The 18,958-nt window shown below is 47.5% G+C and overlaps 1 protein-coding gene across 6 annotated transcripts in view; it reads left to right on the top strand.

The window, feature by feature from the left end:
• LOC137532355 (NACHT, LRR and PYD domains-containing protein 3-like) overlaps positions 1-18,958 on the top strand; it is a 374,258-nt gene that overhangs the window by 285,615 nt on the left and 69,685 nt on the right. For all 6 annotated transcript variants that reach the window (XM_068252786.1, XM_068252811.1, XM_068252803.1 and 3 more), the window contains one exon: positions 11,438-11,602. In XM_068252786.1, the coding sequence (XP_068108887.1) occupies positions 11,438-11,602 (165 nt within the window). The remainder of the gene's footprint in view (positions 1-11,437; positions 11,603-18,958) is intronic.

Raw genomic sequence — 18,958 nt, 5'->3', positions numbered from 1 at the left:
GGTTCAGTGTAGGTGGCTACAGTGTCTCTGGGTGGGTGTACTCTGTGTCTGTAGGTTCAGTGTGGGTGGCTACAGTGTCTGTGGGTGTACTCTGTGTCTGTAGGTTCAGTGTGGGTGGCTACAGTGTCTGTGGGTGGGTGTACTCTGTGTCTGTAGGTTCAGTGTGGGTGGCTACAGTGTCTGTGGGTGTACTCTGTGTCTGTAGGTTCAGTGTGGGTGGCTACAGTGTCTGTGGGTGGGTGTACTCTGTGTCTGTAGGTTCAGTGTGGGTGGCTACAGTGTCTGTGGGTGGGTGTACTCTGTGTCTGTAGGTTCAGTGTGGGTGGCTACAGTGTCTGTGGGTGGGTGTACTCTGTGTCTGTAGGTTCTGTGTGGGTGGCTACAGTGTCTGTGGGTGGGTGTACTCTGTGTCTGTAGGTTCAGTGTGGGTGGCTACAGTGTCTGTGGGTGGGTGTACTCTGTGTCTGTAGGTTCTGTGTGGGTGGCTACAGTGTCTGTGGGTGGGTGTACTCTGTGTCTGTAGGTTCAGTGTGAGTGGCTACAGTGTCTGTGGGTGGGTGTACTCTGTGTCTGTAGGTTCAGTGTGGGTAGCTACAGTGTCTGTGGGTGGGTGTACTCTGTGTCTGTAGGTTCAGTGTGGGTGGCTACAGTGTCTGTGGGTGGGTGTACTCTGTGTCTGTAGGTTCAGTGTGGGTGGCTACAGTGTCTGTGGGTGGGTGTACTCTGTGTCTGTAGGTTCAGTGTGGGTGGCTACAGTGTCTGTGGGAAGGGAGTTGAATTCAGGGACGGATCAAGACAAAGTTGCGCCTGGGGCAAGGTCAGGTTTTGGCGCCTAAAGGTCAGGTTTTGGCGCCTAAACTGACATTCATTTTGCCGCCTTTTTAAGAATTCAACAAACTGCGCCTGGGGCAAGATACCCGCTTGCCCCCCCCCCCCCCCCAGATCCGTCCCTGAGTTGAAGCAGAGTTCTGCAAGGATGCACTGCATAACTGCAGTGGACGACTGAGGTGACACAAGAGAAGACACTGTAGAGGGATGCAGAGCTGCCTGGTGATGGTGGCAGCACCTGGGACTCTGGGGGGTAAGGTAAGAGTATGAGCTGCTACATGAAAACTGACAGTGAGGGACTTTGAAATGTTTTATCAGAACAGGTGTAAGTGAAGCTAACTGTAACACTTCAAGGCAGCACATTTCCGCCAACCAAACTGTGAGTGAATCTGCCTTGTGCTTGTGTTGATATCTTGTGGGCCCTGACCCTCCTTTAACAGACAGCAACAAAGGCATGTGACTGGCACCTACATGGAAAAAACTTTGTTGCCACCATTCTTCAGAGACATTGCAAGCTGCAAGATGTTGCTGAGTAAACAGTTGTTTCTGAACAAGGCAGATTCACTCAGGCATTTGCCAATTTAAGGTCCGTACACACGCCGGACTGCAGGAAACGACGGGTCCGTCGTCACCTCCTGCTGGGCGTGTTTTCAGCAGACAGTCCGGCGTGTGTACAGTCTGTCGGCAGACTGATACGGCTGTTTCTGAGCGATCCGCCAGGCGGATCGCTCAGAAACAGCCGTATCCGTCTGCCGACAGACTGTACACACGCCGGACTGTCGCTGGAACGCCCGCCCAGCGGGAGGTGACGACGGACCCGTTGTTGCCTGCAGTCCGGCGTGTGTACGGACCTTTAGTTGAGAAAAAAAAAATAAACTGACCATACCATGTGCATTACAGGCGTGTTACACTAAGCCTCACCTAATCCTGATGAACCATTCCACAGTTCTGTCAGCGTCAGATTTCATGCAGCATTATTCACCACTTCCCAACTGAGGGGTTTTACCCCTTGACCACCAGAGCAATTTTTACCTTTCAGCGCTCCTTCCATTCATTCGTCTATAACTTTATCGTTGCTTATCACAATGAAATGAACTATATCTTGTTTTTTTTCGCCACCAATTAGGCTTTCTTTAGGTGGGACATTATGCCAAGAATTATTTTATTCTAAATGTGTTTTAATGGGAAATAGGAAAAAATATGGGAAAACATGTATTATTTTTCAGTTTTCGGCCTTTATAGTTTTTAAATAATGCATGCTGCTGTAATTAAAACCCATGAAATTTGCCCATTTGTCCCGGTTATAAAACAGTTTAAATTATGTCCCTATCACAATGTTTGGCGCCAATATTTTATTTGGAAATAAAGGTGCATTTTTTTTCAGTTTTGCGTCCATCCCTAATTACAAGCCCATAGTTTATAAAGTAATAGTGTTATACCCTCTTGACATAAATATTTAAAAAGTTCAGTCCCTAAGGTAACTATTTATGTTTTGTTTGTTTTTTTACTGTAATTTTTTTTTTTTAATTACAAAAAAAAGGGGAGTGTGGGAGGTAAGGAGTTAATTTTTTGTGTAAAACTAATGTATTTGTATGTGAAAAATGCTTTAGGGTGTAGTTTTACTATTTGGCCACAAGATGGCAACAGTAACTTTTTGTTTAATGCGACCTGCAAGCGTCCTTCCGGACGCTTGCAGGAAGTACTAGGAGGCTGGGAAAGTTTTTTTTTTTCTTCACAATAATCGCGCTGCTTATCGGAAAAGCAGCAGATCATTGCGGGGCTTAGATCAACGAACGGGAATGGATTTTCCCGTTCATTGATCTCCGGGCGAGCGGCGGGCGGCGTGTTTACGAGCAGGAGTGCGCGCTAGAGCTAGCGGGAGCGCGGGCAGCGGCGGGAGCGCGGAAAGTATGGTTTTCTCAGTCCCTGGTGGTGAAAGGATGGAAAAAGGGACGGAGAAATCTGTACGCGTGGTTAAAACAACCCTGAACTGAAGCTAAAAAATAAATAAATAAAGACACATAATTAGTGATATATGGACACCTCTGGAGAGGTGCCGTTTCCATCTGGGCCCCTTCCTGTTGATTCAGTGTCTCTTCATCAGATTTTCTCTCATTGGTGGCAGCAGTGACTCTGAACAGTTGCACAGGCCCACAGAAAGCAAATTCGTGCATATGAAAGCTTGCTTTCTGTGGACCTTTCTGGTAGAGATATCATGCATGCCCAGTTCAGATGCTTGCACTCTGGTACACTGGAGATGTGTCACTTATAAGCTCATGTATGCCCGGTGCACCAAAGCACAAGCATAAAGCTGAGTGACTGGATTCCATTTGCTCAAAATATGGAGAGGGATAGCACGGGAGGTCCCCTCATAGGTTTTCCTTTTAAAAAATGGTCTTTGTTCAGGTACCCTTTAAATGTACATCAAACACTGTGAGATATATATGGGTGGGTATGGTCCAAATCAGACAAAAACTGCTCAGACTATCTTTAAGAAAATATCTACAAAAACTTTTATTAATCACTGTATCAAGACAAAACAATTTAAAAATGTGAGCCTCCCGAGCCTCCCCAAAGAAGCACCCACCCCACCTGACAAGCCCCTCCCCTACAGCCTTCAATTACCCTCATCCAATAGTTAGCCCCTGCTTGACCTGTAATCAAAAAGATGAAGTGAAGCATGTGCACCTGCCTCACTGCAAAAATTCAAACACCAGTGTACCCGTCTGGGCTCAGACTCCTAATGTCCGGTTATTGGATAATCTCATCTGGTCCTCACATTAATATTAAATCGTGATACCAAAAAAGGGGGACCAAATCCTCTCGGAAAATATATGAAAGTTCCAATTATGGGACAAGCGGCCAGTTCAATAATGATGCAATATCTTCAAATGATGGTAGGTTGATTCATATATTCCTAGTGTATAAGCCACAGATAGGGACATTAAGTCAGCAGATGTATAGGCCAGGGTAATCTTATCCAATAGAGAAAGGTAAGGCAAGGAAATCCAACAAGAGTAGTAAGCCACAATAGCATAAGCCTCTGGTTCAAGCAGCAGAGATAGACATCCATGCGTACAGATTCTCCCTCATAGGGTAATGCATGTAATTCTCATTGCCTCAGCACAGTTCAATCAAGTTAATGCAGCACAAGCAATACAGCAAGCAGGCCACCAGCACAGTAGAACCAGTTTGGCAGCAGCAGCAGCACAAAAAGAAGAGAGCAAGCAAGCCTTAAGCAACATGGATTGTTCTTACATATACTGTAGTTCCTCTCTGGGATCAACCAGAAGTTGCCCGCCGGATGGCCTCAATACTCTGTGGCTGGATAATCATTGCAGGCTGGTCTTCGGCTGGGGCTAGTGGATGCTCGATGAGGCTGCCGGGCGAACTAGATGCCCAGGTGTACGGCCGATGGCCAGGCAAATCACAGGTGCGTGGTGCGGGGAGGCCGGGACGCAGCACATGCGTCCTCGACCGGTTTCGCCGGACTTCCGGCTTCCTCTGGAGGTATGACACTTCCTGTGTCGCCTCCTATTTATTCCCCCCGAGGTCCTGGCAAGGGCAGAGAGGCCAAGCCACGCCCACCCCCACCGGTGGCCAATGCCGGGCGGGAGGGCGGAGCCGGCCGACACCACGGGCAGGCACCAATCATCTACCCGAAGCGTCAGCACGGCGCCGCCCACCCGCCCGAACACCCGCCGGGCGACGGGGCGGGGCAGGCAGACACCACGCGAAAGTCGCTAAGCAACCAACACGGCGCGCCCCCACGCCCAGACATGCCGCCGGAGGGGGCGGGCGAGGACGAGCGCAACACCAGCCCACGCCAGACCAGGAAGGGAAACAGCACAGGGGCGGCATCAGGTAAACAAATCTCAGATCCTCCCAAATGCAGCATATAGAACATTGAATCTCAAGTTTTACAATAACATAGTAACTAAACCCATTACATAGTGACAATGGAAAGCGTCCTATCTATATTGATTCAAATACCCAGGAGCTCAACATAAATGGCGGCTCATATTAACATAAGTCGCGTATTTAAACATTCCTGGCATAAGGGCAAACATCAGCCCATAATATGGCAAATACCTATACAGCGATCACACATCTAGATGTCTGGCGATGTGCGGTAGGAAAACCCCCCATCCACGGGGTCGGCCAAGCATGCCACAGATACCAGATCAGCTATAGATCCCACAAGCCCATCAGAGTGGTAAAAATGAAGCATAACTAGTATGCTCGTTCAGACCAGGGGGTCTGGTAGCCTCCAGTTCGAAAATCCAGCGTGACTCCTTTTGCAGTAATAAGCGATCCATGTCCCCACCTCTAATGGAGGCATGGATCCGATCAAGGCCTACAAACCGCATTGCGGTAGGGCTACCCGCATGCATAGTTTTAAAGTGTCTGGCTACCGGAGTGAAACTGGACAGGCTTTTACTTTTAACATTGGTCACATGTTCAGAAATCCGTGAACATAGTTCACGTTTAGTTTTACCTATATAAAATGCACCGCAAGGGCACAGAAGAAGATACACTACCAAAGTGGTATTGCAATTAACATAATGTGCCAATTCCCAGTTTCTACCATCCGGCAGCCTGACACTTTTTCCCACCTGTATATACCTGCACATGGTGCAGCCACCACAGGTGTAAGTGCCTGTCACTTTACAATGTTTAGATCCAATAGAAGGGTCCGAAAAGTGGCTACCAACCACCCTATCTCTCGAAGAAGGAGCCCGTCTAAAAGAAAATAAAGGTTTGGCAGGAATGATTTTGTTCAATCTGGAATCATTGGTCAAAATGTGCCAATGTTTCTCAATTATGTGGGCAATCTTGGAGTGTTGAGCTGAATATCTGGTGCAGAAGCGCACAGTTTGTCCACCACTGTCCCTCACACGGGAGCCAGTCGCGAGCAAAGAAGCCCGCGCACTGGCATCCGCTCTTCTAAAAGCTTTCTTCAGGGTGCCCTCCGGATATCCCCTTTTCCTGAATCTCCTCCTTAGGGTGTTGGCCTCTTCCCTAAAAGCCGCATCTTCAGAACAGTTGCGTCTTATTCGCAAATATTGGCCAGTAGGAATACCCCTTAAAGTGTGCGAGGGGTGAAAACTGTCCGCCCTAAGAAGTGAGTTAGTTGCGGTTTCTTTTCTGTACAGGCGTGTTGCCAACTGGCCATCCCCATCTATCCGGATGGAGATATCAAGGAAGGGGACCTCCGAGGTGCTAAACTCCATAGTAAATCTCAGATTGCTGGAATTTTCATTCAACGTCCCTACAAACTTCTCCAATAGGGGACCACCCCCTGTCCAAAACATGATGATGTCATCAATGTACCTGTGCCACGCCAGAATGTGGCATAGGTACATCGAGAGACCATCATTGGCAAAAAGCCACCGTTCCCACTCCCCCAGGTACAGGTTTGCATACGACGGGGCACAGGTCGTCCCCATCGCTGCCCCCTGCAGCTGGAGGTAGTGGGAGCCCTCAAAAATAAAGATATTGTTAGTCAACAAAAACTCCAGCAGAGTCAGTAGGAACTCACTGTGCGCAGTGCACTGTATACACAGCTCACTCAAAAATACGCCCACCGCCCGTATTCCGAGTTCATGCGGAATGCTTGAATAGAGGGCCTCCACGTCCAAGGTCACCAATAGCGTCCCTATGGGCAGCTGCAATCCATCTAAAACGCGCAGGAGATGAGATGTGTCCCGGATATATGAAGGTAATGCCTGCACATGCGGCTGTAAAAAACGATCTATATAAACACTGATCTTTTCAGTCAATGAACCCCGTCCCGAGACAATTGGACGACCAGGAGGTTTATCCAATCTCTTATGCACCTTTGGTAGCGCATAAAAGGTGGGACATATGGGACTCACAACCTTCAAAAACTGCGCCGTATTGTCATCTATTACATTCCTAATGACTGCCTCGTCAATGATTGAAAAAAGTTTATACTTACACATGGTGACCCTGGACGCCGGGACCCTCACATAACACTCACGTCTGCTGAGGATGTCCAGACACATATTTCTGTACAGATCCACAGACAGAATGACAACGTTGCCCCCCTTATCTGAAGGTTTCACAATCCACCTCCTATTCTCTATTCATTAAGTGTCTCACGTTCCTCTAATTCAAGGTTATCAACGGATGACCTGTCGCCCTTCAATTTCACCAGATCTTTTTCTACCACATCAATAAATGTTTTAAGATTTGGACTTAAGTTAAACGGGTGAAATTTCCGTGATCTATTTCTTAGTCCGACATCCTCCAGCCGGGGAAGGAAGAAGCGAGGACCCAACCCAAAGGGAACCGATTCCGTGTCATCAGGGTGAACCGAACTCTCAGACGCCAGCTCCTGCAGATGCTGCAGAGCTGCCAAATCCTCCTCCGACCAAGGCTTATCATCTTGAGTTAATATTGACCGTTTCTGAGAGTTATCATAAAACGACTGTAGTAGGATTCTGCGACCAAAAAGGTGCAGGTCTACCACAGTTTCAAAAATATCTGCATTATACGTAGGGCAAAAGCCCAAACCCTTAGACAATAATTTAAGATAAGATTGAGGAATGGTTTCGCCTGTTAAATTGATGACCCGTAAGTCCCCACTCGACACAGATTGTCCCGGGGAAGGGCTCGCCTCGACTATTTCCCCGACTGGGCACCGACCAAAAAATCCGACCCCGAGTAAGAGGAAGATGAGGGGCCACAGGCCGGGCCCCCATCGCCTCCATAGGGCCCCCGGCCAACGTCCCCCCCACCCCCCTCCCATCCGAATCTTCTGAGCATGAGGGATTCTGTTTTTAAGGTTTTCTCTCCTTCTCCCTCTGTTTACTTGTTCTAGGGGGTTCGCGTCCTGACCGTGTGTCGTGTTTTCGTAGTCCCTCCCCTATAGAGACGGAGCTATCTGAAACAGAGCTGCTAGGGGCTACTGATGAGTCCGATTCTTCAGTTTCTGATAGTATGGGTTTATTTCCACTAGGGACTTTTGGTTTAGGTTTACCTTTGGTAAATTTGGGAAATGGATTATTCCACCTGTAGGCGGTGCCCACTTTATAGGCTGTCCTGTCCCTTAAAACTTTTTTATCCCTTTGTATCACTAAATTTTTGTTGAACTGGGTGATGTGTTTCTCAAGCTCCTCACTCCTAGTTTTATATAGTGAGTCACTTTTAAACGGCTCAAGGGTTTCAGATACCTTTGTTATTTCTTCCTCTAGGGCGGCCAGGTCATCCGTGTCCAACTCATTCATCAGAGTGAGACATATTTTAGCGCAACATTCAAAATTTCTCTCCCAACGTTTTTTGAAATCCTCACTCAGATTACGTCTATGAGGAAAGACCTGAAAGCGTAACCAAAGGGGGGCAAACTGGTCATCAAGATACGTTTTATTGTACTTCAGATTCCACCAAATCCTAGATTTCCTTTCATATAATCTGGTCAATTTTCTAAAACCACCATTGATGAGCTGTTGAGCATCCCTCACTCCCTGGGTCTGTGAACACTCCTGCTCCACCCGTGTCAAAAGGGCATCCCACCGCAACATCGCCAGACAGCCGTTGCCACTTAGGACAGCCAGAAAGCAACCCCTTGACCTTATAGGTCACAATCAACCCTACAGAACCGGGGTATTAATCTCAAAGGGGTATGGTCTGTCCTATTTTATTTTGCATCACCTGGGCCATCCCACCCAGCCATTGTACATCAAACACTGTGAGATATATATGGGTGGGTATGGTCCAAATCAGACAAAAACTGCTCTAAATGTACTCCTTTAAATGTATTTTGTATTAGAATTAAAATAAACCTTGAAAACAAAGCCTCTGATTGCCCTGTGCTTGTTCTATACCTACTGTGTGGATTTCTAAATTCAATCTTTTTGTGATAGTGGTCCTTTATGGAAGTTTGCTGTAGTTTGGAAATTGTGTCAATCATTTCTCTCTATTTGCTGCTCTCATAGGGCTGGTGCACACCGAGCGGCTTTTTGGGCGTTTTCAGATCCGCTTGCGGCTGCGGATCTGCTTGGTCAATGTATCTCAATGGGGTGGTGCACACCAGAGCGGCAGGCGTTTTGCAGAAACGAAAAATGCCTGGGTGAGGCATTTTTTGGATTGCGGATGCGTTTCTGCCTCAATGTTAAGTATAGGAAAAACGCAAACCGCTCTGAAAAACGGCACTTCAGAGCGGTTTTGCAGGCGTTTTTGTTACAGAAGCTGTTCAGTAACAGCTTTACTGTAACAATATATGAAATCTACTATACTGAAAACCGCAGCAGCAATCCGCAAAACGCTAGCAAAACGCCTCATAAAAATAAAAAAAAGCGTTTAAAAATCTGCTAGCGTTTTGCGGATCTGCTAGCGGGTTTTGGTGTGCACCAGCCCTTAGGCCTGAAACACACCAGAGGAGTTTTTCTGAGCGTTTTGAGTTTTTAAATCTGCTGCTAATGTTATCCTAAGTGTCGGTGCACACTGGAGCAATGAGGTTTTGTGAAAAAACCCATAGCATTACATTGGGAAGAGCTTTTAGAGGTTTCAAAACCTCTTCCCACCTTCCCACCTGGTGTGTTTCAGGCCTTATGCCTGCAGGCTGTTCTGCTGTTGTTCTGATCTGTTTATATTGTTAGTGTCCTTAAAGTGTCCAAAAGTCACTTCAGTATTGCTTCTTACCTGTTTAGAGGGAAGGCTCTGGATCCCATAGTCTCCCGTAGTTCCGGCCATTTCAGTGCTGTCCTCCATTAACCTCCTTGCTGGTTATCCCGAGCTCAGCTCGGGGTAACCTGCGTAGGAGGATTTCTCAGGTCCTGCTGGGCCGATTTTCACAAAAAAAAAATTCAAACACGCAGCTAGCACTTTTCTAGCTGCGTGTGGTACGCGATCGCCGCCGCTACCTGCCACGCCGAGTCGCCCCCCCCCCCCATACCCCTGCGCAGCCTGGCCAATCAGTGCCAGGCAGCGCTGAGGGGTGGATCGGGATTCCTTCTGACGTCCATGACGTTGGTGACGTCATCCCGCCCCATCGCCATGGCGACCGGGGATGCCCAGCAGGAAATTCCGTTCTGAACGGGATTACCTGCTTACTCTGATCGCCGCAGGCAATCGGAGTGGCTGCGGGGATGCCGCTGCCCAGCGGTTATCATGTAGCGAGCCCTGGGCTCGCTACATGATTTAAAAAGAAAAAAATTTAAAAAGTGCTGCGCTGCCCCCTTGCTGCGGGAATTGGACCGGCAAGGGGGTTAAAGCTATTCAACCCAAATAGGTTGAATAGCTCTTTTGCTCCCTGAAAACTGCCAAAAATTAACCCATATGTATTAGGCATGCAGGAGTCTGGCCCTTGCTTGTCCAGTAGGCTTGTGTTGGCTTTCTGTAGCTGTGAGGAAGGCCTTGGGTGCCAAAGAATCGTCCATGTCAAATACCTTCAACTGAGGACATCGCTAGAATGGCTGGGCCTATAAAGCTATGGGTACGCTATAGGTTTCAAAGCCTTACCTCTACACAGGTAAGTAGCAAACCTGATGTGTACTTTCTCACTTCAGGTTTTTCTTTAACCTCTTGAGGACTGCAGGGCTAAACTCCCCAAGTGACCAGGCCATTTTTAGTAAAATTGGCCTCTGCAGCTTTAAGGCCAGGCTGCAGGGCCGCACAATACAGCACACAAGTGATTCCCCCCCCCTTTTTTTCCCCACCAACAGAGCTCTCTGTTGGTGGGGTCTGATCACTCAGCCCGTGTTTATTTATTTTTTTATAAATATTTATGTCAGTTTTTTTTTTTTATAAAAATACCTGTTTCTTTAAGTTTCTTCCCTCCCTCCCTCCCCACAGCTAGCCAATTGCGGCGATCGGCTGTCATAGGCTTCTACCTATGAGAGCCGATCGCTCTCTTGTCCCCCAGGGGGACAGCCGTGTGACACGGCTGTCCCCAGTGCAGCGCTGCTGCCGATCGCAGCGCTGTACATAGAAATAGACGGCGAACACGCCGTCTAACGGTCTCCCGATTGGTAATAGCCGCTCGGAGACTGAAGGCGGGGCGGAGCACCGCCCCACAAGCAGGAGAAGCGCGCGCAGCATGCGCGTGATCCCCTGCATTAGTTGGCCCCAGGACTTTACGCCAATCGGCGTTAGGCAGTCCTGGAGCTGCCGCCGCGGCCATGCCCATCGGCGTGACGCGGGCGGAAAGAGGTTAAAGATGAACTCAAATTACAAATGGCAAAAAAAAGCGCCAAATATGCTTCTTAGCTCTCTGTACACCTAGATATTGGTATAAACCTTACCCCACCAGTGATGTTTAGCCTTCTCTAATAAAGCACCCTGGAGGTTCAACTGATTGAACTGAATTTTTTTTTACAGAGAATTGGGGGTGTGGCCTGTACTGAGAAACAGAATTTAAGGTGCCAGAACCTCTGTGCGTACAAGCTCCTGAGGTGTAAATCCAGCCCTGGTTGTGTAACAGAGCAAACAGTATTCCTTATGAACAATAACATTTTGCTGCCCTCTAGCTGTGCACATATGCATGACAGCATTTTCATTTTAGGGATTGATAAAATTATAAGTTCTTGTAAATATAATGAAAAAATGTTTAATTCATGTTTAACATTCTTCTCTTCTCCTGCAGTTTGCAGAATAATAATCTGCCCTCCAGTTGCTGCCCCCACCTGGCATCCGGGATAAGGAATAACCAGACTCTGAGGAAGCTGCACCTGTCTGCTAATAGGCTGGGGGGTGATGAATTCAGTGTCCTGATGGCGGCTCTGCCAACAAGCCGGATAGAGGAATTACTGTGAGTATAACAGCCCTGATTGCAGCAGAGATCAGCAGAATTATTTCCCTTTATTTCATCATCAATTTCCATTCTCACATTCCACAATACTGACACTCATTACAGTGACTGGGGGAGGGATTATGGGGGGTTGTGGCTGGTTTGGGGGTACATCCATACTGCAGCCCCAGTACACCTGGCTCTGTGTATATGTGACATCCATTGCAGTGACTGGGGGAGGGGTTATGGGGGGATTGTGGCTGGTTTGGGGGTACATCTATACTGCAGCCCCCAGTACACCTGGCTCTGTGTATATGTGACATTCATTGCAGTGACTGGGGAGGGATTATGGGGGATTGTGGCTGGTTTGGGGGTACATCCATACTGCAGCCCCCAGTACACCTGGCTCTGTGTATATGTGACACCCATTGCAGTGACTGGGGGAGGGATTATGGGGGGATTGTGGCTGGTTTGGGGGTACATCTATACTGCAGCCCCCAGTACACCTGACTCTGTGTATATGTGACATCCATTGCAGTGACTGGGGAGGGATTATGGGTGGATTGTGGCTGGTTTGGGGGTACATCTATACTGCAGCCCCCAGTACACCTGGCTCTGTGTATATGTGACATCCATTGCAATGACTGGGGAAGTATTAGGGGGGATTGTGGCTGGTTTGGGGGTACATCCATACTGCAGCCCCAGTACACCTGGCTCTGTGTATATGTGACATCCATTGCAGTGACTGGGGAGGGATTATGGGGGGATTGTGGCTGGTTTGGGGGTACATCCATACTGCAGCCCCCAGTACACCTGGCTCTGTGTATATGTGACACCCATTGCAGTGACTGGGGAGGGATTATGGGGGGTTGTGGCTGGTTTGGGGGTACATCCATACTGCAGCCCCCAGTACACCTGGCTCTGTGTATATGTGACACCCATTGCAGTGACTGGGGAGGGATTATGGGGGGTTGTGGCTGGTTTGGGGGTACATCCATACTGCAGCCCCCAGTACACCTGGCTCTGTGTATATGTGACACCCATTGCAGTGACTGGGGAGGGATTATGGGGGATTGTGGCTGGTTTGGGGGTACATCCATACTGCAGCCCCCAGTACACCTGGCTCTGTGTATATGTGACACCCATTGCAGTGACTGGGGAGGGATTATGGGGGGTTGTGGCTGGTTTGGGGGTACATCCATACTGCAGCCCCAGTACACCTGGCTCTGTGTATATGTGACACCCATTGCAGTGACTGGGGAGGGATTATGGGGGGTTGTGGCTGGTTTGGGGGTACATTCATACTGCAGCCCCCAGTACACTTGGCTCTGTGTATATGTGACACCCATTGCAGTGACTGGGGAGGGATTATGGAAGATTGTGGCTGGTTTGGGGGTACATCCATTCTGCAGCCCCCGGTACACCTGGCTCTGTGTATATGTGACACCCATTGCAGTGACTGGGGCGGGATTATGGGGGATTGTGGCTGGTTTGGGGGTACATCCATACTGCAGCCCCCAGTACACCTGGCTCTGTGTATATGTGACACCCATTGCAGTGACTTGGGGAGGGATTATGGGGGGATTGTGGCTGGTTTGGGGGTACATCCATACTGCAGCCCCCAGTACACCTGGCTCTGTGTATATGTGACACCCATTGCAGTGACTGGGGGAGGGATTATGGGCGAGTGTGGCTGGTTTGGGGGTACATCTATACTGCAGCCCCCAGTACACCTGGCTCTGTGTATATGTGACACCCATTGCAGTGACTGGGGGAGGAATTATGGGGGAGTGTGGCTGGTTTGGGGGTACATCCATATTGCAGCCCCCAGTACACCTGGCTCTGTGTATATGTGACACCCATTGCAGTGACTGGGGAGGGATTATGGGGTATTGTGGCTGGTTTGGGGGTACATCCATGCTGCAGCCCCCAGTACACCTGGCTCTGTGTATATGTCACATCCATTGCAGTGACTGGGGACGGATTATGAGGGGATTGTGGCTGGTTTGGGGGTACATCCATACTGCAGCCCCCAGTACACCTGGCTCTGTGTATATGTGACATCCATTGCAGTGACTGGGGAGGGATTATGAGGGGATTGTGGCTGGTTTGGGGGTACATCCATACTGCAGCCCCCAGTATACCTGGCTCTGTGTATATGTGACATCCATTGCAGTGACTGGGGAGGGATTATGAGGGGATTGTGGCTGGTTTGGGGGTACATCCATACTGCAGCCCCAAGTACACCTGGCTCTGTGTATATGTGACACCCATTGCAGTGACTGGGGAAGGATTATGGGGGGATTGTGGCTGGTTTGGGGGTACATCCATACTGCAGCCCCCAGTACACCTGGCTCTGTGTATATGTGACACCCATTGCAGTGACTGGGGAGGGATTATGGGGGGATTGTGGCTGGTTTGGGGGTACATCCATACTGCAGCCCCCAGTACACCTGGCTCTGTGTATATGTGACACCCATTGCAGTGACTGGGGGAGGGATTATGGGGGTGTGACTGGTTTGGGGGTACATCCATACTGCAGCCCCCAGTACACCTGGCTCTGTGTATATGTGACATCCATTGCAGTGACTGGGAAGGGATTATGGGGGATTGTGGCTGGTTTGGGGGTACATCCATACTGCAGCCCCCAGTATACCTGGCTCTGTGTATATGTGACATCCATTGCAGTGACTGGGGAGGGATTATGGGGGGATTGTGGCTGGTTTGGGGGTACATCCATACTGCAGCCCCCAGTATACCTGGCTCTGTGTATATGTGACATCCATTGCAGTGACTGGGGGAGGGGTTATGGGGAGATTGTGGCTGGTGTCGGGCGTTTTGTCAATGGTTGTATAAATTGTTAAAAATAAATATAAAATCAAAATGTAAAGCTCCTGGAAAAATGGGAGGAGCTAAAAATACAAACATACGCCTAACTGTGTGAGTTCGTTTTTCGAGGTTTTTCCAAGTACTGGTTTAAACATGTAAACGTAGACCAATTTGTAAAAATATCAATTTAATATCAAATAAATATTACAATATCAAAACAATATAAAATTGCACTTTTGATTTAAAACAAAACTCGTAAGGTTATTCTTATAATGAGCAATGAGCTGGATAATACAATTTCAGTAAAACATCAAAATGTTATTATACTCATTTACCAATAACGAAAGGCTTAAACCATTTATCAGTTAATTCCAATATAGTGCAGAGCTATGACTCATCAAATATGGCCACCGGCCATGTTACCACAGAATTTGTGGAGACAAGATGGCTGAATCGATAAAAAACAAAATGGTTGCTATCAAAAACAAAATGGCTGCTATCAAAAACAAAATGGCTGTTATTAAAATCAAAATGGCTGCTATCAAAAACAAAATGGCGACTATCAAAATCAAAATGGCGCTATCAAAATCGCGCTATCAAAATCAAAAAGTGCGCTATCCAAAATAGAATGGCTGATGTCAGCTATACCATTCACTATGACAAATTTAGGACTCAGTGGATATAACGACTGGGCGTTGTCCCACAATTGATATGCAATCAACTATAAATGACAGGTATTTTACTTCTGTCTACACTTTAACCTCCGCTGGCCTGTGTTACTTCACAGAGCGAGCGGGCAACCTATATATATATTTGAAATAAAATATCGATTGAGTCATCCTAAACCTTGCTAGGCGTGGCCTGCACATGCTGCGGCAAAATACCAAAACATAAATACTTAGAGGAGGTAGCTTTAACTATCTAGCGCTTACTTCCAGAACTGAGTTAAACAGCCAGTTATCAATGAACATATGGTAAATACTATGTGAGTTGTTCCAATATGCAGCGTTGGAAGAATTCACCCCTTTCGGGTAATTATTACTATCAAACAATGAACTTCAATCAATACATCATATGTTCAGATATTCTGCGCTGTAATAAGCCATCTAACTAAAAAGAAACAGAACTGGATTCAAGTATAGTCACCAAGATGGCCTCTGGGGCGTATTCCTTTAGGCGTGATCATTCAGAATGCATGGATTCCCCTGTGAGCCCTCTTCAGCTAGTGATCTCATGATGATCCCTCTCATCTTATTCTCATCACTATCTATGGTCCTGCCCAGGAGATCAAATCTTCCAGCCTATCACAAGGCAGTGGGAGTGATCAGTGGGAGTTTCCTGTAACTAATTTTTAACCCAAGTGTAATACTGGATTTCACCCTCTGTAGGTGCTGTTGGCTAACTAATCACATTCTTAATGGGATATTTTGGAAAACTAAAGACATTTTGATTATGTTTTATTACTTATCCCTACAGTGAATAAATCAATGATATAATTCCTCTATGGATAGCTGATCTGGATCAGATCACTGGTTATTATTCAGTATACAGTGACCTTTTCTACCATATTCAAGATAGATTGGATTTTATCCAAAAATCATAGTGACATACTAAAAAAATCACCATGGATCTTTCCTTTTATAAAACAATTATGCATGTTAGCAAAGTTTTATATCTCTATCCATTAATATGATTGTCTACAATGCAACAAGGGTAAATATAACATTTCCATACCATTCTGGATATATTCATTCAAAGAATCTTTATATTAATACGTATACATTTTCATATTATTTCTGATTTGTATTAACTCTTGATAAAACATAATTGATTATAACTACTATATAAGACTTGATCATAAAATAGCTGCATTACTCTTTGTGTGATACATTTCTACGCATAAGGCATACATATAAATGCCATAAGCTTATATATATATATATCATTCAATTTTAAATAAGAGCATTCATGCATTCAGATATGTTTCTCCCAACTTGTACTTTGTCCAAAGATTAGGGACGCATGTGTCCACACTTTGTTTGCTATGTTACCAAGTGTTTTGGTCTAAAACAATGGTTAATTTCTAAAATCTACAAGCCTTAGAGATTGTATTCAGAGGTTCATCTTTTCAGCAAATATATTTGCCTCTTGAGAGGTCTCTTCCATTGTTACTCAACTTCTCTTGTTTGGCAATTGTTTGGCCAAGCAAGGTAACTGTGTTAACTATAAAGGCCCATACACACGTCGGATTGTAGCGAACGACCCGTCGTTTGAACGTTCCGTCGTTCGGACGTTTCCGCGTGAAATCCGACGTGTGTACAGACTATCGTTCGGGTGATAAGACTGGTTACCAGCGATCCGCCCGGCGGATCGTTGGTAACCAGTCTTATCACCCGAACGATAGTCTGTACACACGTCGGATTTCACGCGGAAACGTCCGAACGACGGAACGTTCAAACGACGGGTCGTTCGCTAAAATCCGACGTGTGTATGGGCCTTTAGTCAGATTGTGGTCTCCTTTCTATTCAAAGACACTCTTGAATGGCTAACCACTTGCTAACTAACATCTGATCTTCCTTGAGACACACAGACTGGACAATTCAGCATCGCTGCATTAAAATAGGCTATACATTTCTATATAATCAATGCACCTATATTAACCTATAATCCCCATATATTAAAAAGTCTTTGTCTGCTGTACCTTAGGGGAAGGAAATTATTATGTTTATTTTTATCTAATCATGTACAGTTCAATTTATCGGAAAAACGATATTCCGCCATATGGACATCTCGACACTGGTTTGGGGGTAAATCCATACTGCAGCCCCCAGTACACCTAGCTCTGTGTATATGTGACATCCATTGCAGTGACTGGGGAGGGATTATGGGGAGATTGTGGCTAGTTTGTGGGTACATACATACTGCAGCCCCCAGTACACCTGGCTCTGTGTATATGTGACACCCATTGCAGTGACTGGGGAGGGATTATGGGAGGATTGTGGCTGGTTTGGGGGTACATCCATACTGCGGCCCCCAGTACACCTGGCTCTGTGTATATGTGACACCCATTGCAGTGACTGGGGAGGGATTATGCGGGATTGTGGCTGGTTTGGGGGTACATCCATACTGCAGCCCCCAGTACACCTGGCTCTGTGTATATGTGACATCCATAGCAGTCACTGGGGGAAGGGTTATGGGGGGATTGTGGCTGGTTTGGGGGTACATCCATACTGCAGCCCCCAGTACACCTGGCTCTGTGTATATGTGACATCCATTGCAGTGACTGGGGAGGGATTATGGGGGGATTGTGGCAGGTTTGGGGGTACATCTATACTGCAGCCCCCAGTATACCTGGCTCTGTGTATATGTGACATCCATTGCAGTGACCGGGGAGGGATTATGGGGGATTGTGGCTGGTTTGGGGGTACATCCATACTGCAGCCCCCAGTACACCTGGCTCTGTGTATATGTGACACCCATTGCAGTGACTGGGGAGGGATTATTGCGGGGATTGTGGCTGGTTTGGGGGTACATCCATACTGCAGCCCCCAGTACACCTGGCTCTGTGTATATGTGACATCCATTGCAGTGACTGGGGAGGGATTATGGTGGATTGTGGCTGGTTTGGGGGTACATCCATACTGCAGCCCCCAGTACACCTGGCTCTGTGTATATGTGACACCCATTGCAGTGACTGGGGAGGGATTATGGTGGATTGTGGCTGGTTTGGGGGTACATCCATACTGCAGCCCCCAGTACACCTGGCCCTGTGTATATTTAACACCCATTGCAGTGACTGGGGAGGGATTATGGGGGGAATTGTGGCTGGTTTGGGGTACATAAATACTGCAGCCCCCAGTACACCTGGCTCTGTGTATATGTAACATCCATTGCAGTGACTGGGGGAGGGATTATGGGGGGATTGTGGCTGGTTTGGGGGTACATCCATACTGCAGCCCCCGGTACACATGGCTCTGTGTATATGTGACATCCATCGCAGTGACTGGAGGAGGGATTATGGGGGGATTGTGGCTGGTTTGGGGGTACATCCATACTGCAGCCCCCAGTACACCTGGCTCTGTGTATATGTGACATCCATTGCAGTGACTGGGGGAGGGATTATGGGGGGATTGTGGCAGGTTTGGGGGTACATCTATACTGCAGCCCCCAGTACACCTGGCTCTGTGTATATGCGACATCCATTGCAGTGACTGGGGGAGGGATTATGGGGGGATTGTGGCTGGTTTGGGGGTACATCCATACTGCAGCCCCCAGTACACCTGGCTCTGTGTATATGTGACACCCATTGCAGTGACTGGGGAGGGATTATAGGGGGATAGGGGCTGGTTTGGGGGTACATCTATACTGCAGCCCCGAGTACACCTGGCTCTGTGTATATGTGACACCCATTGCAGTGACTGGGGAGGGATTATGGGGGGATTGTGGCTGGTTTGGGGGTACATCCATACTGCAGCCCCCAGTACACCTGGCTCTGTGTATATGTGACACCCATTGCAGTGACTGGGGAGGGATTATGGGGGGATAAGG

This window comes from Hyperolius riggenbachi, chromosome 1, assembly GCF_040937935.1.
Source record: "Hyperolius riggenbachi isolate aHypRig1 chromosome 1, aHypRig1.pri, whole genome shotgun sequence".
NCBI classification, from domain to species: domain Eukaryota; kingdom Metazoa; phylum Chordata; class Amphibia; order Anura; family Hyperoliidae; genus Hyperolius; species Hyperolius riggenbachi.
This window is presented reverse-complemented; position numbering and strand designations above follow the sequence as displayed.